Source organism: Rattus rattus, chromosome 5, assembly GCF_011064425.1.
Source record: "Rattus rattus isolate New Zealand chromosome 5, Rrattus_CSIRO_v1, whole genome shotgun sequence".
In the NCBI taxonomy this organism is placed as follows: Eukaryota; Metazoa; Chordata; class Mammalia; order Rodentia; family Muridae; genus Rattus; species Rattus rattus.
In genome coordinates, this window is record NC_046158.1 from 6235271 (window position 1) to 6260388 (window position 25118).

General features: G+C 40.3%; 1 protein-coding gene across 1 annotated transcript in view; it reads right to left on the reverse strand.

The window, feature by feature from the left end:
* Positions 1 to 13051: 13051 nt before the first annotated feature.
* Positions 13052 to 25118, reverse strand: part of Carf (calcium responsive transcription factor) — a 45828-nt gene continuing 33761 nt past the window's right edge. Inside the window, exons 8-14 of the mRNA XM_032901808.1 lie at positions 23818 to 23961; positions 21483 to 21716; positions 18890 to 19052; positions 17269 to 17332; positions 15952 to 16082; positions 15231 to 15603; positions 13052 to 13339 (exon numbers count right to left, since the gene is read on the reverse strand). Coding sequence (XP_032757699.1) covers positions 13230 to 13339; positions 15231 to 15603; positions 15952 to 16082; positions 17269 to 17332; positions 18890 to 19052; positions 21483 to 21716; positions 23818 to 23961 — 1219 coding nt within the window. The 3' untranslated portion in view covers positions 13052 to 13229. The remainder of the gene's footprint in view (positions 13340 to 15230; positions 15604 to 15951; positions 16083 to 17268; positions 17333 to 18889; positions 19053 to 21482; positions 21717 to 23817; positions 23962 to 25118) is intronic.

The following is a 25118-nucleotide window of genomic DNA, read 5'->3' on the forward strand; positions in this document are numbered from 1 at the left end:
ATGCTTGTCTTCCATGAGGTACATGTCTAGGAGACCTGTATGAGAGCCAAGGACTGTTGGCTCTCATCCTGAAACCATCCACTATTTCTTTCCTCCATGGGCAGCCTCTGATTTCATCACCAAGGACAGAACTGCCCTTGTCCTGCTGAGCATTCTTGGTTAAATCCAGCTATTGGCACTCTACCTCCCAGGACTGTGTGTCAAGCCTGTAGTGGACAGCTTGAAAAGTCTTCTGGTGGGTCCTCCCTTCATTCATTACAACTGCAGTAGGAGGAAGGTGAAGACCTAGCCTGCACTATTGCTTGTGGGTCTAGTTGAATCCCCAGCACTGGAAAGAGATGATGCCTCATCCTTCAGCAGGTTTTGCCCAGCCAGCGCCATAGTTCCCACAAGCTGATCCTGGTGAATGTGCTCCAAAAGTAATCCTGAAGGTGGGTGTTTCTTCTGCCCACCGCTCTGACTACCTCAATAGCCTTACAGTCTGCAAGCCACTAGAGGTCCACTGCTGCCCATCCCAGTGCACAAGGGGCACATTTTTTAAATATTGCCTCTCTTCTAGTTTATAGAGTAGATGCTATCCCAGTTAAAATAAAATATATGCCTGGCATTGATGGTACATACCTTTAATCCCAACACTTGAGAGGCAGAAGCAGACAGATCTCTGTAAGTTTGAGGGCTGCCTGGTCTACAAAGTGAGTTCAAGGACAGAGAGGGTAACACAGAGAAACCCTGTCTAGGAGAAAAAATATATATACAAATATATGTATATATGTATGTATGTATGTGTGTGTGTTTGATATGTGTGTGTGTGTGTGTGTGTGTGTGTGTGTGTGTGCACATGCACCTGCGTGTTTGGGGTAGAGCTGTAGTTCAGTTTATAGGGAACCTGCCTAGCATACACCAAGTCCAGACTTTAATCTAGCATCACATAAGGTAGACATGATGCCATACACATGCAATTCTAGCACTCGTGAGGTAGAAAGAGGAGGATCAGAAGTTTGAGGGCATCCTCAGCTACACTGTGAGTCTAAGATCAGCCTGGCCATAGGAGACCTTGTCTCAGACAACACAAACTTTGGGTGAATACCAGAGGTAGAAAAAGTTATTCAAAATGTGTACAAAAACAAAATTAATTTTTTATGTATAAAAGGTGGAATCAACCAAAGTGATCTTCAAAAAGATCAATGCTTATGGAACTGGTGGATTAATAGAGCTATGGAACAGAAGAATACAGATTAGAAGAAGACCCATACATTAATGATCAAATAACTCAGGACACAGGGGAGATACTATAAAAATGCTTGGGCCAGGCTGAGATGCTCAGTGGGTAAAAGTGCTTGCCAAGCAGGCCTGACAACCCAAGACTGGTCAGAACCTTAGAAGCCACAGTGCAAGGAGGGAACTAGCCCCATGACCCAGGTTGTCCTCTGACCTCCAGTCACACCATGGCATGGGTACACATACAGGGGCACACCCCACCCCCAAAGTGTTAACTGATGCTATGTAAAAAAAAAAGAAAGAAAGAAAAAAGAAATTTTACCCCATTCAGAAAAACGTTAATGCAGAAATTCAATTGTATTTTGCAATGGTGAATTACACAGGTTTCAAGAGATAATATAGAAGTAATTTTACTGGGAACAGTCTGCCCCACTCTCGCAAGTATACTCCTGAGTAAAAGACACAGAAACTGGTATTTTTCTTAACAAGCTGTAAGCCTAGACTGGGCAGGTTCTGAGCTGTTCTAACTTACATCCCAGCCATAGGAAGCCATGTTCCTTGCCCACTGAGTCTTGCTATGTTTGCCTTGCTGTGTGTGTGTCCCCAGGCAGTTTTCTCTTGGCCACATGTTCATAATCCATCCTCATGGTCCATTCCTGCTCATGGCGACCTCCCTCTTCCCATACCTTTCTCTTCCTCCTTGTGGTCCCTACCTGAGATCCCCTACTTAATCTCAAGTTCAGCCTTCCTCCCTCTCCTGCCCAGTCACAGGCTTCAGCCTTTTATTATCCAATCAGAGGTTATTGGGGAGCATTCTCTGCAGCCCATTGGTCAATACAATGCCCATGTCCAGACTGCAACCTGATCTTGGGACACAGAGTTCAGCATCTGAATACACAGCGCACAAGACCAACCCCAATAGGATACCTTCAGAACCTCACCACAAAGATTTTGATTTTTTTATCATTGTGATAAAATATAGAACAAATTTTGCTGTTTATGACAAGTTTTTGCCTTGTCCATTTAAAAGTTATTTTCTCATTTACTATGTCTGGGTGTTTTGTCTGTCTGGGAACCTTTGGAGACCAGAAGAGTGTATCAGATCTTTGGGAGCTAAATTGCAGACAATTGTGAGTCGTGAGGGTGCTGGAAATTGAAGGTGGCTCTCTTGACAGAGCAGCCATAATTCCACCCCATACGTCCATTTAAGACAATACGCCGCTCAGAGGCATTTACTATTTTCACAGCCATCACTACTGTGTATTTCATCAGGCAGAGACTTTTTGTCTTAGTTAATATTCTATTGCTGTGATGAGACGCCATGACTGGAGCAGCTTACATTTAGAAATGTTAAATAGAAAGCACTTAACTATGGGCTTGCTTATGGTTTCAGAGTTAGTCCATGATCACTGTGGTGGAAAGTCTGATTGCCGGCGGGCGTGTCCCTGGAGCAGAAACCCAGAGCCTTACATCCTGGTCGGAGGCAGCAGAGATGGGGGGTGGGAGGGACAACTGTGATGGAGGCTTTTGAAGCCTCAAAGTCCACACCAAGGAACACGGCCACACTCCCTAATCCTTGTTAAGTAGTCCACCAACTGGGAACCAAACATACAAACCCAGGAGCACAAGTCTCTCCCTCCCCACTTCATAAAGTCTTTTCTTTCTGTTTGTTTGTTTGTTTGTTTGTTTTCAAAGCAGGGTTTCTCTGTATAGGCCTGGCTGGCCTGGACTCACTCTGTAGACCAGGCTGGCCTTGAACTCACAGAGGTCTGCCAGCCTCGCCTCCCCAGTGCTGGGATCAAAGGCATGAGCAACTACTGCCTAGCACATGAAGTTTCTCATGCTACACATTTCATGTAAGTGGAATCAAATCGTATTTACCTTTTTGTTCCGAGCTTACTCGGCATAATGTTCAAGGTCCATTCATGTTACTGTATGTCTTTGTAATCCCTTCTTCTGTTTGTGTAAATTATCCCATGTTGAGTACATGCCATAATGAGTTTGCCCACTTATCTGTTGATGAACACTTGGGTCATTTCCCCTCCTGCTCATGTGAATAATGCTGCGCTTAGAGATGGCATGGAGGCACCCATGTGAGTCCATTTGGCTTATGACAAAGCATGGGATTGCTGGGCCATGTGCCAGTGTTTCACTTCTCTGGCACAGTCAAATGGGAGTTATTTTCTAAACTAGCCACAGAAGGAAAAGTTACTAGTCATTTGAGTTACATTCAGATTAAGAGGGGTTTTTGCATTCCTTAATCCCAGCACTATGGAAAGCAGACACAAGCAGATGGGTGTGAGTTCGAGGGTAGTCTGGTCATTGAGCTCCAGGACAGCAAAGTCTGTATATACAGTATGACCTTGTCTCAAAATAATGAAACAAGGATTGGTGGTGGTGGTGCAGGCCTTGAATCCCAGCACTGAGGGGGGCAAAGGATGACAGATCTCTGAATTTGAGAGGACAGGTTGGTCTACAGAGTGAGTTCCAGGTCAGCCTGGGCTACACAGTGAAAACCTGTAAAAACCAAAAACAAAGAAACAAAGAAACAAAAACAAAGATTAAGAGGGGCGAAGGGTATACTCCAACGGTAAAAGTGTGTGCTGAGCCCAAACAAGGCCCTGGTTTCAATCTCTAGCAAACAGTAAGAACAACTGTTTGGTGATAGTTGTGTGAAAGTATGGGCTTTTCTCTGCCTACACTTGCTCTGAATAATGACAGGGAGACCTTCATATTTATTAAAAGCTCCAGGAACTATAGCTGGGAAGATACTCAGATAGTCTACCCGACTATGCTGGCCTGGCCTACTTCCCAGCCATACGGCCCCATCAGTCAGTCTTGCCCTGGGTCATCTTTCTTCATCTATGTCCCTACCCTATGTCGACTTCCCTGGTCCCTGACCATCCTGGGAGCCTCTCACTCTCCCTGGGCCAGAAGTCTCTCCTGACCAGCTAGTGGTGTTCAGCTCTTTCTTTAACCAATTAGAAGGTTATAGAGATGATGATTTACGAGACACTGAGTGAGGAAATGCTTCATAGTAGTGACAACACAGACGTCAGGACTGCAACCAGATCTTGGGGTCAGAAATCAGCATCTGGATATACAATTCACAAAAACATCCCCCAACACAGTTGCCCTCCAAATTCTAGGTAAATAAAGTTACCCGGCAGCAGCCGGTTATTCAGTTGCTCTGTACAATGAAGCTAATTCAAATCACAGTGGTGTGAAACTATCCTTCCTGTAGTCTGACAGTGTTTCACTGAGACCCTCAAGATTCCAGAAAGACATGTATTGCCCATTTTCTCTCAATCATGTATTCTAGATTCTATGTAGGCACATGAAATCATACATGACATAGGCATATGAAATCATACATGACATGAAAGTGGAGGGGATGGGTGGGAAGAGAAAGATCCTGGTGGGGAGACAGGGAGGAAAAGGGCATCGGGACATTGTTCCTGCTAAGTCGAAGGTGGCATGATCCCTAACACACAATTCTACTTTAGGCCTGGTTTGTTTCTGCCCTCTGCTGGGTGCTTGGGATGGCTAGTCTTGGTTGTCAACTTGATTACGTCTGGAACCAACGGAAGAAAAAACAAAAACAAAAAACCCCAAAACCCAAAACCCAAACAAAAAACCAAGCAGCCAAACACACCGGGGAGGAACTTTTTGACTGTATCATCTGGATCATTTGGGGTGGGAAGATTCACCCTAAATCTGGACCACCCCTTCTAGTGGCTACCCACATGAAGTGACTTAAAAGAAGAAAGCTTTTGCGTTTGCCTGCTTGCCTTCTCCTTAAGGAAAGTTCATCTATTCTGTAGCCTATGAATTCCTCTATTGACAGGAGATATTAGAATCCACTCATTCAGGATTCTAATGCCCACTGAGGACTAACAGCTCTTTGGGACTTCTCTGGGTCCCTATCATTAGATTGGGACTGCTGACCCATCCCCACTACTGGATTCTTGACTTGAGATAGCCATTGTTGGATTACCCAAACCACTGCCTACAGTCCATTCTGGGGTGTGTGTGTGTGTGTGTGTGTGTGTGTGTGTGTGTGTGTGTATGTGTGTGTTGTGTGTGTGTGTATGTGTGTGTGGTGTGTGTGGTGTGGTGTGTGTATGTGTGTGTGTGTGTCTGTGTGTGTGTGTGTGTGTGTGTCTGTGTGTGTGTGTCTGTGTGTGTGTGGTGTATGTGTCTATGTGTGTGACTGTGTGTGTGTCTGTGTGTATGTCTGTATGTGTGTGTCTGTGTCTGTGTGTGTGTGTCTGTGGGTGTGTGTGTGTGTGTGTGTGTGTGTGTGTGTGTTGTGTGTGTGTGTGTCTGTGTGTGTGTGTGGTGTATGTGTGTGTGTGTGTGCGTAGTGTATGTGTGTGTTGTGTGTGTGTGTGTGTGTCTGTATGTGTGTGTGTGTGTGTGTGTTGTATACTGTTCCTGTAGAAAAGCCTTACTAATGCACTGTTGAATAACCTTACAATCTGTAAAATCAGAGCTTGGTAAGTGAAAAGGAAATGTAACTTCAGTAGCTTCAGCAAGTGAAGTGATAGTACTGCCACTCTCTGAAAGTAATTGACTTGATACGTTGGACTTGTTTAGGTCCTTTTGTGTGTTAGCACCATCCCAATCAAGTGGCAAGAGGTTTGCTTTGGTTTTCTTTCTTTCTTGCTTGCTTGCTTGCTTGCTTGCTTGCTTGCTTGCTTACTTGCTTTTTTTGTCTTCTTGGAAAATTCATACATGGAAACATGTATGTACTTACTACTTTTATGAAACAAAGTTGGGCTGGAGAGATGGCTCAGAGGTTAAGAGCACTGGCTGCTCTTCCAGAGGTCCTGAGTTCAATTCCCAGCAACCACATGGTGGCTCTCAACCATCTGTAATGGGATGTGGTGCCCTCTTCCAGTGGCTCTGAAGACAGTGACAGTGTACTCACACACAAAATAAATACATCTTAAAAAAAATAAAACAAAGTCTGCTAGTACTGTTTAAAAACCAGGACTGGATTTGGAGCATGCAGGTTAATGAGCATGTAAACTGGTATGATAGGTCTGCAGAGTGGTTTGACACTCTCTGGGAGACCTAAGTGTCAGGTCCAGGAGGGCAGTGCTGGTGACAAGCGGAAAGGCTTCTGTTTACTAGAAAAGCAGTTAAGGTGCTTCCTCTTCAGTAGAACTTTTCCCTAGTCCTCCAGGAACTGCCCTTAACCAGCTCCCTAAGGGCAACTACCTCAGGCAGGCAAGGGCACCCAGTTCCCAAGTCAATCTGGACAGCCCATATCCAGTCAGGACCCCACCCTGCTGACCGTTGTATAAAATCTACTTGCTTTTCCACCATTCTGCTCTTCTGTCTACTCAGTCCCCAACTCAGCCACCAGAAATGGCCTTGGCAGTTGGATTCCCAATGAATTATTCTGTCTATGGAGCAGTCTGGTTCGGTAGTTTCATTGGGGCTAACATTATGTTTTGTTTTGTTTTTTTTTCCGGAGCTGGGGACCGAACCCAGGGCCTTGCGCTTGCTAGGCAAGTGCTTTACCACTGAGCTAAACCCCCAACCCCACATCATGTTTTAAGTTGTAATTACATAAGAGATCTATGAAACAAAGAGGCCTCTAACCTGAAAGCTCCACTTGCCCAAGGACAGATAAACCTGCAAACCTAACCTTCTCAAGGACAGATAATTTCTTACAATGTTGGGGGTGTTGATCATATAAAATTAACAGCCAAATGTTTTCAGTTCTGTAAATAAGTTGTCCCAACTGCACAGAATGTGCTTGATCATGCATAGGTGGGAGGTACATAGGCAAGAAGTAAGTCAGGATGTCTGCTTGCCCCTGATTGGATGAAGGTGGGCTGTAGGTGGCCTTATGGGTTTCACCTTTATTAGCACTGGGCTAACATGCTTTGCAGCCATTCTCTGGGCATCCCAGGTATGGACCTAGCCAGTGTTCAGCATCCTGGCCAGTATTTAATAAAGCTAGCTTCAAATTTGGCTCGAAAATTGTGGGAGAGGTTTTATTCTCTCCTGGTGGGTTAACATTTTCTCTGTACCTTCGCTTAGACGTAGGATTTGTAGAATCTCTACTTTGTGTTGAGAAACTTCAAATGGAACAGATAAACACTACCCTAACCATTCAAAAATCAGCCCATGTGTTTCACCAATAAAATCAGCTATAGAACTACCACATTAAATAATATAATTATTGTATATAATTATCATATATACTTGTTATAATTAAGTAATGAATCTTTTTTCCCCATTTTTATTAAATTGGGTATTTCTTATTTACATTGCAAACGTTATTCCCTTTCCCGGTTTCCTGTCCATCAGCCCCCTAACCCCTTCCCCTTCCCTTCTATATGCGTGTTCCCCTCCCCATCCACCCCGCATTACTGCCCCACACCCAACAATCCTCTATCCTGGAGGTCCAACCTTGGCAGGACCAAGGGCTTCCCCTTCCACTGGTGTTCCAACAAGGTTATTCACTGCTACATAATGAATCTTAATAGATGCAATAGAAGTACGTGACAAATTCAACATCCTTTTAGATTATAAATTATTTTCAGAGTAATTAAGATATGAACTCCAAAGCATGCCACCACACGTGTGAACTACATGGAATGCTGGCTTTGTGTTCCAAATACCTCAATCACCTGCATATGAAATCTTATTAGCTCAGGGACATTCTCTCTTGGTTGTTGTCCTATGTTTAATACATTTTTTTTTTTAGCATTTCTAAAACTTTGTGCCTTGTCACAAAGGCTTTCAGAAGACTAGGTAATTTGAAAATAAAATTTAAATGCTGATAACAGTTTGGAAGAAATACATTAGTACCATTTTTATATTAGTGAAGGTCCCAGAGTACCTTACCTACATTTTCTAAACTGACAAGTATTTTCTTGTTACTGTGAATTTTGATCACATGAGTTGTTAATATATAATAAAATCTGGTTGTGATAAATACTTTGATCTGTAGCTGGATTTAGCTACTTTGTGTGTTCTTCTTTTTCCCACCCTCTATCCCCCTCCCCTTCATTCCCCTATCACTAGATAGGAACAGAAGAAGGATAGAGCGAAGAGAGAAAGATAGATATCCCCGAGTACTTATGTGAACTACATAACACTCCCTTAGGTTCTCAAACAGGGACACCTAAGGGAATGCTTTATGTAGTTCACATAAGGACTCAGAAGCCACTAAAGCCACCATCCATGGTGGTGTTGTGCCTGTTCAGGAAGTTTCCAGAATACCAAAAGACTACCAAGTTGACAATTCCGACGCAGTCCCTCTACTTTATTCAAGCCTGAGTTGGGGCTCACTGCTGCCACTGCCACAGCTGGACAGGAGGGTGAAGCCCCGAGCCTTCAGCAGGACAAGGGTTTATAGGAAATGTTGAGCAAGTGATGGGGTGCCCAGCCTGGCAAGCATCTCTCTGAGTGACTGTTGTAAGCCGACAGGCGGGTGCTCTGCAGCAAACTATGAACATTTACAAAGGGTCTGGAAGTACATCCGGGACTATCAGACTATCCTGATTGGCTGTTGCTAGGGAGTATCTAGGGAGTAGATGATTGTATATCTGTTTGTCTATACCGTGCCTCTCCATGAGTAGGATTAAATCTTACTAATTATTCTATATCCAACAAGTAAAACTATCTAGCTCTCAGTGAGTCCTCTGTAACTATTAATCTGATTGGAGAAAAATATATACTGACTACTACTAAGTTTATTAACATAAATCCCAAGCAGGGCCAGCTGGGGAATTGTACTGACTACTCAACTAGCTGCATAGATACCCTCCAGGCTCCTCTTTCTTTTTTTCTTTTTTTTTTTTTTTTTTTTTTTTTTTTGGAGCTGGGGACCGAACCTAGGGCCTTGCGCTTGCTAGGCAAGCGCTCTACCACTGAGCTAAATCCCCAACCCCCAGGCTCCTCTTTCAAAACCATCTTCACCTTTTATGCATGCTCTGTACTGTATCATCTTCCCTTTGTTGTTTTTTCAAATTAATATATTATCATGTGTATTTATGTATATATGCATGTATGTATGTATGCATGCATGCATGTATGGTGTGCGTGTGTTTATGTTGAGTATGGGAGCTGAACTCCAATCCTCACACTTATGGCAAATACTTGATCAACTGAGACATATCACAAGTCCAGGATTTTCTGTTGTTCTAAAGGTAAGGCAGAGTAGAAAAATCAAAAAGAGGGGAAAAGGTTAATGATCTTTCTTTCTTTTTTTTTTTTTTTTTCCGGGGCTGGGGACCAAACCCAGGGCCTTGCGCTTGCTAGGCAAGCGCCCTTACCCCTGAGCAAAATCCCCAACCCCTTTCTTTCTCTTTTAATCATACAATTCTGTTATCACTCAAAATATATGAGGCAGTGCTTGAAAATACCATGGTACCAAATGTGGAGTCAGAAATTATTTGGATGTTTTCATATGCTGTTCTACATTCATGGCTAGAGGTTGTCAGAGAATGACCAGAAACAGCCAGTACTCTCCTTCCTTGTGGGCCCAGGGGATCTGAACCAGTGTGGTCAGGCTCAATGGCCAGTGGCTTTACATGCTGAGCCACACTGCCGGCACTGACATTCTTGATACTGTGTGGAGTCAAGGACAGCACTGCTTGGTTGGTTCTCCTCTTCCACCTTCGCTTCTGTTTTGGGGCATTAAACTCAGGTCATCAACTTGAATCTTTACCCATCAAGCCGTGTGTGTGTGTGTGTGTGTGTGTGTGTGTGTGTGTGTGTGTGTGTGTGTGTGTGTGTGTGAGTGTGCAGCATATATGTATATGCTAATGACTGTTAATCCTTAAAAACTGTCAGGCTTCAAACTGCTATAAATCTCCAGTCAAAAATCTCAGCTACTAAAGCATTTATCACCATCTTATTTAAAATGAAAAAAACTTTCACTATCTCCTAGAAAAGCATATTTTCAAAAACTAACACATAAGAAAAAACAGAATTTTTAATAAAAAATTACATTATAATAAGAACACTGTACATCAAGTTACAATATATACATACACATTTTGAAATCTTTTTACAAACCCGGTATAAAGTAAACACTGTCTCATACCCACATGATTACATATATAGTTTGACAGGATAGAAACAAGATGAAGCGCAAGCTGGGGCTGAGATTAAAAACTTCAATACAGGACCGGACCCAGAGTTCATGTTTCCTATCACTTCTGTGGTGGTTAGGAAACATTTACTTTGCATAAGATGTTAAAGCTTTTTAAGTACATTGGCTGCTTACATAGAAAATTACTACTGTGGGGAAAGTCTCCTGTGGTGGTTCATCTATAATTTCCTGGTGTATATACAAAGTTTACTTGGAGGTTTTGAACAAGAAAACTACAAAGAAACAATCCAGGCTATGATTATGAATTCCTAACCGCTTATTTTAAATGTCCAGCTTCCCCTCAGATACTCTCCATCTTGTAATACATGAACCAAAGGGTACTATCAAAGTTTGCTGTGGAGTTGTTAAGTGAATGCCAAATACAGAGACTGAAATTTTTATACACTTGTGTTTAAGATCTGGTACATTTGTAAAGAATTAAACATTTAAATATGTAAACATAGTTTTCAAATACTGATGCTAAGCACCTTTGGCCAATACTGACACGCTGTGACTACACATGAGTTTAGAAGACAAATGAATTTTTAAACTTATTAGATACCATCTTTAAGAACTACTTATTTAAATACACAAAAATATTAATAGTTCCAGTTTCTACCTAAAAAAATGCAAGAATATGCAATTAGGGATTTAAGTGTTCAGTTTTCTGTTTTCTTTTTGTTTGTGGGAAGAATATATGTAACTTTCTATTCTCATGATAAAAAATATTAACAGAAGACCTATTCAAACAGAATGAAGTGACAGAAACATGTTTTTTTTCTTTCTTCCTGGGTCTCACTATGTAGCTCTGGCTGTCCTGATCTCACTGTGTAGGCCAGGCTACCCTGGAGCTCACAGAGATCCACTGAAACTAAAGGTGTCTGCTGCTATGCCTGGCGGAATGGAGTGACAGAAACACATTTCCACTGTATATGTTCCTGATTACATAGTAACCACCAGATCCTCTGCTCTTTCTCTCCTTGCCCTCACACAACAGAAATTGACTAGTTTGTTCCTTAACAGCATTTCTCCTTAGCAATCCAAATAAAAAAAGAATGTCTCCAAGAGAATACTCCTCTGTGAGTGAATATTTAGTAATAAACCATAATCATTATTGAAAGATGAAAACCTGTTCTTGAAACACAGATAACGAAACCTGTAATACAGTCCTAGACTACATACTAATTTGATCTCATTCCTGTTAAGTGCGCACAGACTAAGAGAACCTAGATTTTGAAGTGACTAGAGTTGTATTAAACTTAGTATAATATATTCAGGTTTAGTAGTCTGCTGCTATAAATACTGGCACCAGATATCTTCAGTTCTTTCTTTTAAAAAAGAAAAGCAGTTCCTATTAACAATCATATATGTAATTATATGAACTTTGCTTTCAATAGGGCTATAATAAACTTTATGTTGACTAGGATATAGATGTAAAGACAATGAATTTTAGAGTTCTGCCTACTTTTAAAATAACAGTGTTTTATCTTTAGGTACAGGTCATACACCTAAAGCAAAGTGAATAATAATGGGAAATCAGACTTTAGGAAAGTCGATCCACGTAAAGTATCAAGGTCAGATATCAATTACATTGTTCATGCTTTGAATATTAAACTTTAATATCCATTTAAGTTCTTATTTTTAAAAATAAAAATTTACATAACTCAAAAATGAATCTCCAGAAAAAGAATCTCGTAGGTGACCCCCCCTTTCTTTCTTAGTAAGGTCTCGCTATGTAGCCTAGGCAAATCTGAGTTTACAAACCAAGTCCTCTCCCTCCTCAGTGCTGGGATTACAGACGCGCACCACTACCCTTCAGCTAGGTTAATTTCATGAGAGTTACATTTGAAATTTCTACCTAATCACTCTTCCATGAAAACAACTTTATAATAAACATACTGGTTACTAGTTATTTGGTACTAAGTATAAATGTACTTATTTAACGAACAAATATCAGATCAGATATTTTAATGTTTCAAATATGAACTAAATTTGAAGCTATATATACTTACCTTGAAATATATAAATTGTAATACTATCAATTCAGTAAGAACTCTAGTACAGAAAAAATGTAAATACTATTTAAATTATTTTCTAGTCGAAATTGAATCTTTAAAAAATAACAAAAATTTTGCTATCATCAAAAGTTCCCCCAAATGATCTGTAAACAGTAGGGAATTCTAACCTTTCCCCCCAATACTCTGAATTTTTTATGTTTCTATTCCTAGGTAGGGATTTGCCTCCAATTCCATATAAAAATATGCCAAATACATTGATTTGTGTTATTTATCTGATTAATTCAACTTTTCAAAACTTACCAAGTCACTGAAATTCTGACAGATGACCTTTGGTACCATTCCTTTACAGTTAAAGATCTAAAACGGAGGATAAACTGCAAGGTCAGCACTGAGGGACGGGACTGGTGGCTCTACGCTACCACAGACATCTACGGCTCTATCCTTCCAGGTAAACAGATGATGAGTATTCTCTTACCTGTCTGTTAATCAAAACTCTTCTCACAGCTTTAAATTTTCTGACACACCTATATGTGCACTCACATACTGCTTTATTGTTGGTCTTTTCTGTCTTGTAAGAACCAAAACTGGATATAACTATTTACGTTCACACTAAATTACTGTGTATAACTTCAGATAGATGATCTTTTAAAATGCTTGCCTTACTGAATAATAAAAAAATTGTAGGAATACAAAATAAAGTAAAATATTTCTTAAGGGAAATACAAATATAGAATTGGCAACAAATATTTGAATTTTAAGTCAAAACTGCCCATCATCCACTCTGGTCCAGTGATATACCGTGCCCTGACAATCTTCACCTTCTAAGACATCACAAGGGGCCAGAGCTGTAAATTCTGAACAACTTGAAGTATTTATGTAGCAGACACATTTTTACAGCCCAGCAAAGTCTCTGCTTCTGTAGACAGTGTTGGCTCAGTGGGTTCTTGTTTAACTTGGTTCATGGACAGAGTATCTTCTTCAACTTGAAACAAACAAACAAAAAATCAGAAGGTTTAGAGAATGTTTTATGACATTTTGGTCTTTAAAATTATGCACATTTAAAGCCAGGCACAGTGCCATATGCCTGTGGTCGCAGCACTGGAGCAATGAGGTGGAGGATCAGGAGTTCAGAGTCATCCTTAGTAACACAGCCAACAAGGCCAGCCTGATCTGAGACTTTATCATAAAATATATATGTAATTAAACATATATAATACATATTTAAAATAAATGCAAATATGCCAAAATTTAGAAAAGGGTCACGGTGACACTGAGAAAAATATTTTGGCATATTTGAAAACACAGTGGCACATCTTAAAATGATAGCTGTCTCAGCTGGGTGACCTATGTGTTTGCTTATCTAAAACACTTAAGACCTAAGCAGAGACCTCCACTGCGACTCTAACCACACGGACAGCACCAGCAGACCAGCAGTAACACTCCAACTGGCCAGTGCAATGCTTAACATCTTCATCTTTTTGTTTGTTTTGGTTTTCAGACAAGGTCTCACTATGTAGCCCATGCTGGTCTTGAACTCAGAGATCAAGTGCATGCACCATCATGCCCAATCTCAAATTTCATTGTATTTTGTTAAGTATCTCCACCCTTTAGTTGCTCTTAGAAAGCAGAGGTTAGAGGGACTGGCTTGTTAGGCTATGTACCGAATACATCCGATACTGTAACACAGAAGTATACTGGAGTTCAATCAGACATGGGGACCCATAGAAGATGGATTTGAATGACCCCAAGAGCTCACATCTAGTGAAATGACCCCCTCAGATTGACCTCACTAGATAAAGCAAACAGATTTGGACTAAAAAGGGTTTCTTTGAAAGCCATTTGGAATCATGCTTTCAGAAACGCTACGTGATAACACAGGGTGGGAGCATGTTAGAAAGGAAGAAAGCTTTAGAAGGTAAGAATGCCTGGGCTTAGTTCCCTCTTCTATCACTTACTAAACACAAACATTAGGCAAGTACTTAACTTACCTGTACTGTGGTTTCCCTATCTCTAGGATGGGAATATAGCAAATCTATGTTGTAAGAATAACTTCTGTGAAGACTGTTATACTTCAAAGCAAAATGCATACTTGTCTTTTCCCATAGAAGCACACCAGCACTCAGAAACAAGTTGTGGGATTGGGGAGATGGTTCAGAGTATCAGGGTTCAGTTCCTAGCACCCACATGGTTTATAACCATCTGTAACTCTAGTTCTAGGAGATCCAATACCCTACTTTACCCTCCCTTGGTACCAGGCATACATGTAGTGCACATACATACACACAGGCAAAACACTTGTATGCATGATAAAATAAATACATGTGGGGTAGGCGGCAGTAGCACATACTTTAACTCCAACACTTGAAAGGCAGGAGCAGGCAGATGTCTGTGAGTTCGAGGCCAGCCTGGTTCCAGCATAGTGAGACCCGTATCAAAAAAATAACAGAAAAGTATCAGAAATAAAAGAATGATTTCCCTCCCATCCTCTTTCCTTCTTTTCCTGCCTGTACTTGGGACTGGACCCAATTCTTAGGCCTATGGAGTAAAGTACTCTAGCACCCCAGCCCTCTTTTTGACACAGGATCTTGCTAAGTTGCTGGTGTGGGACTTGTTTTGTAGCTGACGGTGTCTCCTTCTGCCTAAGCCTTCTAAGTGCTAGGATAAACAATGAGAATTTCATTGGGATTAAATAATTAGGAAAAAAATAAGAAAAATATTGTTAGTGAAACCTCACAATTTTTTTCTCATAATTTTGTTTGTACTATACAATGTTATAAACCCTCTAGGTAGAAATGACTGGTTTCCCTTTTATTTGATGTAGTGATCAAAGGTTAGGAAAGGTTAAAAAGAACTGTAAATCGATGGTCACTTACCAAGAGCTGGATGGCTGTCTAGGATGTGTATTGGAATGGTGTGTGCATCTCCCAGCAGAGTCCTCTTTACATTTCCTTCCAGATTCCCAGCATCCTCAGCATCCTCACCTCCCACCAGCTGATCCACTGCAACTAGGCTCTGAACTGACTCCGGAAGACTGCCCATGGGAGAGGGAGAGGCCGTGCTGCTGTTCTGGGGTAGGCAAGTGTCTGTTCCAAGGTTCTGACTCTGGCCGAGCAGTAGAGAGTGGTTATTGGCTTCAGCATTTCCTGCCGTATCAAGGCCGGGGGGACTGGAGGATGGATGGCTATTTACTGCCACCAAAGCTTGGGATCCATCAGGAGAGGAGAGTCTTGGCTGCAACTTCAAAGCCTTCCAAAGAGAAAAGAGTGTCATCACAATGTTCGGATTTACTATGACATTCTTGTAGGGTAGTCTTTGATTTCAAAAGAGCGACAGGTATGTAATTACTGACCAACAGTCTGTGAAGGCAGAGACAAGGGCCGCAGGAAAGGTAGGACAACAAAGCAGTCATTGGCTCTCAAATTTTCAAAACATATTACCTGAGCTCACATTTTACATCACTCACAGAGGACTGGAAAATTAGTAATGGAGAAATATATGGCCATTATTGTAATTTCAGAACAAGTATCTGAAATCCATAGAAAAGAAGTTCTGGAGAGAAAGATGCCTAGATTTATCTGTTTAATGGGTACCTACCTGTAAATGTGTAAATATTTTGGGTTGAAATGAAGAAAGTGGGGAGAGCAAGGGAAGTGGTTCTGGAGACAAAGAAGTTTGTGTCTGACTTGTCCCCATTTTGCTGGTAATCGGCTCTTTTAGTAAATTTCCTAAATTAAACAAAAGATAGACAAATTATTTTATTGAACTTTATAACAAACATTACTATTAGAATCAGAAGAGAAGAGAAGACAAAGTCAGAGATTTGCAAAAGACTTCAAATAATCATTAGTAAGCTAGGCAAGGGTGGCAAATGCATGTAGTTCCTGAACTCTGGAGGGGACACAGGAGGATCAGTAGTCAAGGGAATTCTTGGCTATAGAAGTGAGTTTGGGGAGAGACTGGGCTACTTGGCACTCTGTCTGCAAACAAACAAACAAACAAAATATCAATTAACAAACACACAGCCAAGCATGGTGGCACATGGGAGGCAGAGGCAGGTGGATCTCTGTTAGTGGAGGCCAGCCTGTTAAGTTCCAGGCCAGTCAGGGCTACTTACTTACTTACTAACTTCATAGTAAGACCCTGTCTCAAAATTAATGAATTAATCAATCAATGCATAACCCCAAACGAGCCTGGCACGTTATCTTCTGCTTGTAATTTCTAGCACTTCTGTGGCTAACGAATGAGGACTATCATGAGTTTGAGACCAACCTAAAATAGTCCAGCTCAGCCCAGGAATAGAATGAGACCTTTTCAAATCAACAACAAAGAAGCAAAAACCAAAACACACACAGAAACATAGACACACCCACAAACAAACAGACCGTGTATCTACTTCACTGTTTCTAGAACTTGTCAGATCATAATGACTTCCTAGGACAGAGTCTGTAACCCCAGCACTAGGGGAGTGGAGAAGGCAGGCAGGCCCCAGGAACTTTCTGACCAGCTCAGACAGGAGCTCCAGGTTTAGCCATAAACCCTGTCTCAAAATAAAATTAAAAAAAAAAAAAGATGTGGGAGAAATGGGGGAAGACACCTGCCATTAATCTCTGGCCTTCACACAAGCATATACACCTGTGCACATGAGCACACACATGATAAACAAAAACGTTATATTAGATATCTAAAATTATTTCCAAATATAACATTAATTGATTTTTATGCTATAAAAATATGCAAAATAAACCAAGTGGTGGTGGCACATGCCTTCAATCCCAGTATTTGGGAGACAGAGGCAGGTAGATCTCTTAGTTCAAGGCCAGCTTGGTCTACAGAATGAGTTCTAGGACTACACAGAGAAACCCTATCTTGAAAAACAAAATTACAAAAAACAAAAAATTCAAAATACCATACCTTCTGCAAATGTAACTGTTACAGTCTCTCTGAGGATATTTCCACTATCTGTAGTCCACTGAAGCTGAAATGAGAACATTTGTTTCAGTAAAACACAGTACTTATGCTAAAAATAATCTTAAAACATTAATGCAACTATATTTTCTTTTTAAAGTTTACTTTTATTTACACACACATGTGGGCACATGTGTGCATATGCTTATGTACACACATGCCTTAGCATACACGTAGAAATCAGAAGACAACTTTTGGAAACCAGTTCTCTTTCTATCAGGTGGGCTCTGATCAAACCCAGGTAGTCAGGATAGGTGGCAAGCACCTTTACCACATAGCCATCTAGCCAGCTCTATTTTCTCTTCTTACAGTGTGTGTGTGTACGCGTGCGCGCGCATGCATATGAATGCCAGAGAGAACAGTGAGTTTAGTTCCTTGGAGATGGAATCTTTCATTGGCCTGGAGCTCACCCCTTGGCTAGAGTGACCAGTAAGCCAGCTCCACACGTCTCCACCCCCTTGCACTGAAATAAGTTCACACCCACCATACATTTTTAGGTGGGTTCTGGGGAATCACACTTAGATAATCATGCTTGGAAGGCAAGCACTTCACAGAGCGAGCTCCCTCCCCAGCTCCTATCTTACTTTCATAGGATACCTTGTGCGTTGCTCTGTAATTATCCTCTTTACTTCTGAATTCAGGTATCAACAATTTGGATAGAGAGTGTAAATGACAAATCTATTTTATTTCTTGAATTCTGGACACCAATAACTAAACGTTTGGACAGACAGATAGACACGCACATGCACACGCACACGTGCACACACACCATCTCAGAAGGTCTAGCATTTGAAATCCAAGTGCTAGGCCTAGAAGGATAGCTCAAGAGTTAAGAGCACCAACTGATCTTCCAGAAGACCTGGGTTAAATTCCGAGAAACCACAATAGTGGCTCACAACCATCCATAACCAGGTTCAGGGGCTTCGGACCTGGGCCCCAAGCATGCAAGTAAAACATCCACATATATTAAAAAATAAGTAAAAATTTAAAATGTTCAAATTCTAAAACATGGAAAGTAAAAAGCCAGGAAGGTAAAGTTAGTACTACTGAGACTTTAATTGCAAACTCACTACCTCATATAATCGCTGACTTCTGCATAATTATGATAAAACTGCCTTAGAAATTACTAATATTGACAGGGAAACTATGACATAAAAATATGAGGTCAAAAGTAATACTCATAAGGCATACAGAACTCACATCAAAACTGTGCATTTGAACTACTTAACCATGACCACCTCTTTTTAAAAATGGAGGGAGGGATATACTCAGTATGTGCTCAATAAATATCTGTAAGCTAAATAATTAATTCTCATAAACAATACTGTTATATTTAGATTCAGAAATCTGTCTCTCCTCTTGGTGAGAGCAGTAAATAGTCATCTTCTGAGGGCTAGTAGTATTTGTATTTTAGAAAATTACCTAGTGCGTTTTCTTGAATCATAATTGAGATGGGTTAACAGTAGCCCTTTCTACCAGGCCAAGTACTGACAGGAGCTTGAGACTCTACAGTATGGACAGGAGCTGAGAAAGCTCTAACGAGACAAAGAAGTGGGTGTGAACATACCGTTGCTGGAATAATCTCTGAGTTATATACCACATCTCCAGTCTGCAAGGATTTCTGTACCTCGTGGATATGATTTTTTATATCATTTACAGTTGGAAAAAAAGATAAATTATGTCTTTCAGGTACCTCATCAGGTTTGAACAGTTCTCTTTCCACAAATTTTCTGTGGAAGATATAAAATAAAAACATAACTATAATGATTTACTTACAGATCGAAAGAAAGGTTTGTTTTTAATATAAACATTTATAAAGTATAATTCATATTTCTGTAAGGAATTCATATATGCCACTTTAGATTTCTGACTATTTATCAAAGGAATAGAATTCACACAGATTAAAGGAAGGTGCTATTTCACTGGTTCAAAGCACACACATTACAGAGCTTTGACATGTTTATGAATTAAACTTGAGGGCTGGAGAGATGGCTTAGTGGTTAAGAGCACTGACTGCTCTTCCAGAGGTTCTGAGTTCAAATCCCAGCAACCACATGGTGGCTCACAGCCATCTGTAATGAGATCTGATGCCCTCTTCTGGTGTGTCTGAAGACAGCCACAGTGTACATATATATAAGAAATAAATCTTTTAAAAAAAATGAATTAAACTTGAACCACAATCCTCAGCTTGAACATAATTCTGTTTTTAGATCCTTACCATGTTAGGAACAATTCTGAACACACTAGAGGTATTTCCTTTAATGATTGCTGTGATCATGTGACCAGGTGTAATTATCAGTCCCACTTTTCAGGTGAGGGAGATGAAGACTGAGGAAGATGAAGCTGCCCTGAGTTATATTCCTACTTATTAAGTAGGAAAACATGGGCCAATTTCTAATTCGTATACATAAACATCATGCTACACTGTTTCCAAAAGGCCTTAAATAAATTACATGAAACTTGATGGTTCAAATATCACACAAAGGTAAGATATTGTAAGAAAGGAAGCATTGGTACAGAATTATATGAAAATAAATACATAAATCGAGGTGTAACACATGTGCTTTATGCATTACATTTATTACTTTTCCTCTCATTCAGTCTCTTTTTAAATAATTTGAAGCAGCTGGGCAGTAGTGGTACGTGCCCCTAACCCCAGCACTCCACAGGAGGATCTGAAAAACCCTATCTTGAAAAAAAAATAAATAAAAGTAAATAATAATAAATAATTTGAAGTAAGTAGATTGGCCAAATGTTAGAAAACAGTGGATGGCCTTACTAAATCTTAGCTTTGTTTTGTAGGCCTCAACGAAAATAAAGCTTCTAAATATAAAGGCCATAAAGTAACTAAAAAGCAATGGTTGTCTGCTGTGTTCTGCTGTATACACTTTTGACCCCAGTACTAGGGACGCAGAGGCAAGGGGACCTCTATGAGTTCCAGGCCAGCCTGGTCTACATAGTGAGTTCCAGTCTCGTCAGAACTACACAGCGAGACCGAATCTCAAAAAAAAATCTTCTTATAAGTACTCATTTTGTTATTCAGGTTTCATTTCACAATAACCAGGAGGAGCCAGGCATCACAGCATTACACAGGCTATAAAACTAGAGCAAGATTTCAGCTGAGTCTGTCTTTCAAGCCAATTATTTACAAACTCTGAATTTCCATTTTCTCATATGTAAAATGGGGACAAATGCATCATCTTTACTAAGCCATTGAAAATGATATATTTAAAGGTTTAGCCAAATATGTGCTATACACATAGTAATTGTCTTATTATAATAATTATTTTGTATTTAATCTTGATAGTTCTTCACCTAATGAAAATTTTAATTATAGTATTTTGGACTAGCTTTAATGGTACTCTCAAGATAATTTTTTAATTATTATTGTAGTGAGACAACATATATAATCAAACATAACATTACATATTGTTATAATAAATAGTTTAGTTTATTATATTTTTTAAAAAATCTAATATTTTAAGTAATTTTCTGAGAACTTCATACAAGCATATATTCATTCTATTTTGATCATATCCATTCCCTGTATTATAATAAATACTATTTCATTTCAATAATCTAAAATAAATAGCTTAGATTTTTGATTCTACAAGTTTTTCTCTCTCTGCAAGGTTCTTTTTTTGTTGTTGTTTGTTTGTTTGTTTGTTTGTTTTTTCGGAGCTGAGGACCGAACCCACAGCCTGCTGCTTGCTAGGCAAGCGCTCTACCACTGAGCTAAATCCCCAACCCCAAGTTTTTCTCTCTCTCTGAGATATGTATCATGTCATTCAATTCATTACAGAGTTAGTGGCTTACACCCATAATCTCAGCATTTGGTTGGCTGAGATAGAAGGAATGCTGAAAATTGGAAGCCAGCCTGGGCTATATATAAAATTAAATTAAATTAGCTAAATTAAAGTAATCATTTAAAAATAATCCAGTCTGCCAAAGATGTAGTACTTAAATGAATGAGTATTTGGAATTATATTAAGAATACAATATAAAGGATTGCCAAGCATTAGTGGAAATAACATTTACAGGTGAGATGAGGAAACACTCTAGCCCTCTAAGAGCATCGTCCTGGAAATTGCTGCAAAGACCTGTACTGTTAGGAGTGACCACTAGGGCGACAGCCATAAAGAAACCTGCCCCTGCCGTACCTTAGCTGCTTCCTCACTGCATACACTTGCCCCACTCCCTGGGACACTAACTCCTGGATCTTATGCGCTACTTGCGGGTGGAGACGAGAGGGCAACGCACAGTTCTCATCTCTGATTATAGCCTCCTCTTCCTCAAGAGGAGACATAGGGAAAGGTGACGGTGACAAAGGGACACCGGGAGTCTCTGGTTCATGATACTGGTGAGCTTGCTGCGTAGGTAACTGCACATACCACCTGCCGAGAGAATGCATCGAAAATTATCAACATCGAAGTACTAAAGTTATTTGATGATGTTAGACAAAGGCAGGAATCATAATTACTTAGGTTAATATTCATCAAGAGAAGGAATAATATTTTAAGCAAAAACACCAGTGTGGTTATACCATGTGGAATAAAATGTAAACTGTCTGACATTCAGCTCTTCTAAGATTGGCTTTATATACAGTTAAGAAGGTAACTCTACCCTGGGCAGTGGTGGCTCATGCCTTCCCTCCCAGCACTTGGGAGGCAGAGGCAGGTGGGTCTGAGAGTTTCCCGCCAGCCAGGTCAACAGAGTGAGTTCCATTATAGCCAGGACTACACGGAGAAACTCTGTATTGAGAAACTTTAAAAAAAGGTAACGTCATAAACTTTGACTGTGACCCCAAAGTTAAGGCAACGCAGGGTTTGCAGGGTAAAAAGATGGGCAGCAGTGAAGAGCACTTGTTGGCCTTTCAGTTGGGTTTGGGTTCACGGGTTATAAACCTCTGTAACTCCAGCTCCAGGGGATCCAAAGTTCTCCTCTAACTAATGTGGGCACCAGGCACGCACACGGCACACATACATATACACAGGCAAACAGACAAAGCATTAACTCCCACTGCCCAATGAGCAATAGGACTGACTAAAATATGAACACGTCTCATATACAGTGGTAAGGGACTGGGGCTAGGAAAATCAATCTGGTAGAATGCTGTTTTAATTGATCTTTCTTTTCATTGTTATTGTTTTTACTTTTGAGATGAGGTCTCACTATGTAGCTCTGGTCAGCCTGGAACTTGGTATGTAGACTAGACTGGCTTTGAACTCAGAGATCCACTCTGCCTCTTGAGTGCTAGAATTAAAGGCATGCATCACCATGTCCAGCTTGAGCAATATTTTTGTACAAGTGTCTGTGTGTGTGTGTGTGTGTGTGTGTCTGTGTGTGTCTGTGTGTGTGTGTCTGTGTGTGTGTGTGGTGTGTGTGTGTGTGTGTGTGTTTCTGTGTGTGTGTGTGTGTGTGTGTGTGTGTGTGGTTTTGTGGGCTAAGCACTTAGCTAGCAAGGTGCTCTGTTGCTGAGCTATACACCAAGTGCCTGTCCTTTTACATTATTATTTGTGTGTGTGTGTGTGTGTGTGCATGTGTGTGTGTGCATGTGTGTGTGTGCATGTGTGTGTGCATGTGTGTGTGTGCATGTGTGTGTGCATGTGTGTGTGTGCATGTGTGTGTGTGCATGTGCACATGCGTGTGCACTTACATATGTGGAGGTCAGAGAACAACTTAAAGGAGTCAATTTTTTTCCTTTAATTATGTGTCCTGACCTCACTGAGATATCTCACTGGCCCCCTGTACTTCTGTTTGATATAAACTGATATAAACAAAATAGAGCCTAATTAAAACTTGTATAGTTGGGGCTGGAGAGATAGTTCAACTGTTAAAAGCACTTGTTACTCTTGCAGAGGACCCAGATTTGACCCAGATGTGAGCCACATGGTGGCTCACAACTATCTATAACTCAAGTGACAGAGGCTCTGATGCTCTCTTCCTACCTCAATGGCATCAAAAATGCATGTGGTACACATACATACATTCAGGCAAAACTCTTAAATACAAAATAAAATAAAGAAATCTAATAATATTTTTTAAAAATAAAAATTTTATAGTTACACACCTTAAAAATTGAATGACTTAATTATTGACTTCATTTTTAAGTTTTTATAAAAGATCATACAAGAGTTTTTCATTATATTTGATTCATTATACATAATAAATTCTTCAACTGGACTAACATATAAAGTACAGTAAGCTAGAAATATTATGTTCCTTTCTATTTAATACATGAAGCATAAAATGGAATTTCATTAGAGCTTAACATTCACTGATGGCTGTCACAGTAATCAACAGTATATGGCTAGCATTATATACAGATCTTGGGTAATAAAGTCAATAACATATACAATAGCAACTAAGTTTAATACTAGTGAGGTATCTACCTTAGAAAACCATTCCTTATTGAAATAATTGAAAAGACAGAAGTAGAAGAGTCTGTATTAGTGAAGCTAACAAGAAAACGAAAGGGTTGTGTGAGCGTCTTACCGAAGGACACCGCCCGCGTCCACCAGGTTCTTCTTCAGCATGGTGAAGGCTTTCTCCTGCTCCATCCGGATTGTCTTCCTATCAATCTGGGGGTCAGTAGGTACTCTATAGTCAGGAAATTTCTGTACCTTTTTAATGTATATCCTTTATACAAGACAAAGAAGAAACTTCTATTATACTCTCAAGGAAAATCTAATGGCAACAAAGAGCTCAAGAGAACATTTAATTTAGTATTGAGAAATTTATGGAAGACATCATATTAAGTGCATGATACTCAGAAAAGTAACAACTATCATGAACTGAATATAAATATCTAAAAATAAATATTTTTTTTCTGAAATTTTCTCTTCTTCATTGTACTGGAAGCCATAATTACCTCACATTTGGTTTACTTTAATGTAAGGACCTTCTTCCAGGCTGATTGGCTTTAATTTTTTCCTCCAAGACAGGGTCTAGCCTTGGCTGTCCTAGAACTTTCTCTGTAGACCAGGCTGACCTGGAATTCACAGAAATTTGTGAGTTCTGCCTCCCTGCTTCCTGCCTCTGCCTCCTGAGTGCTGGATTTAAAAGTGTGTGTCACCACCACCGGCCAACAGTAACATAATCAAACCATTAGTGGTGGCCAATGCCTTTAATGCCGTAGTCCCAGCAGGAGAATCTTTGTCAGTTCAAGGCCAGCCTGATCTATACAGCAAGTTCCAGGACAGCAAGCCAGGGAGACTGTTCCTAAAAAAAAAAGTAATTTTTTTACATTTGTTTTCCTCCCTCCCTGCTGGCCTCCCCCAACCCCCCAGACAGTGTTTCTCTGTGTAGCCCTAGTTATCCTGGATCTCTCTCTGTAGAACAGGCTGGCCTGGAACTCAGAGATTTGCCTGCTTCTGAGTACTCAGGTCTCTGTATTTTCAATCAAGCACAAATTTCTTGACAACATTCTAGATATCTCATGAGACCCTAGATTTTAAAAGTATACATTTTATTTTTTATGTGCAAGGGTGTTTTGCCTGCATGCATGTCTGCACCATGTGGCTGCAGAAGTCAGAGGAGGGCTTTGGATCTACAGTGATGGACGGTTGCGAACTGTGCTGGTGCTGCGAACTGAACCCAAGTTCTCGGAAAGATCAGCCAGTGTGCTCTCAAGTGCAGAGCCATCTTTGCAGTCCCTTAAGTTTTTCATCACGTTTATGTGTGTCTGTGTGTCTGTCTTCATGTGTTCATACTGCTTTTTCTCTACCTTTCCAGTGCTGAGATACAGGCACATACCATTACACTGGTCTTTTAAAGATTCATTATTTTATGAGTGT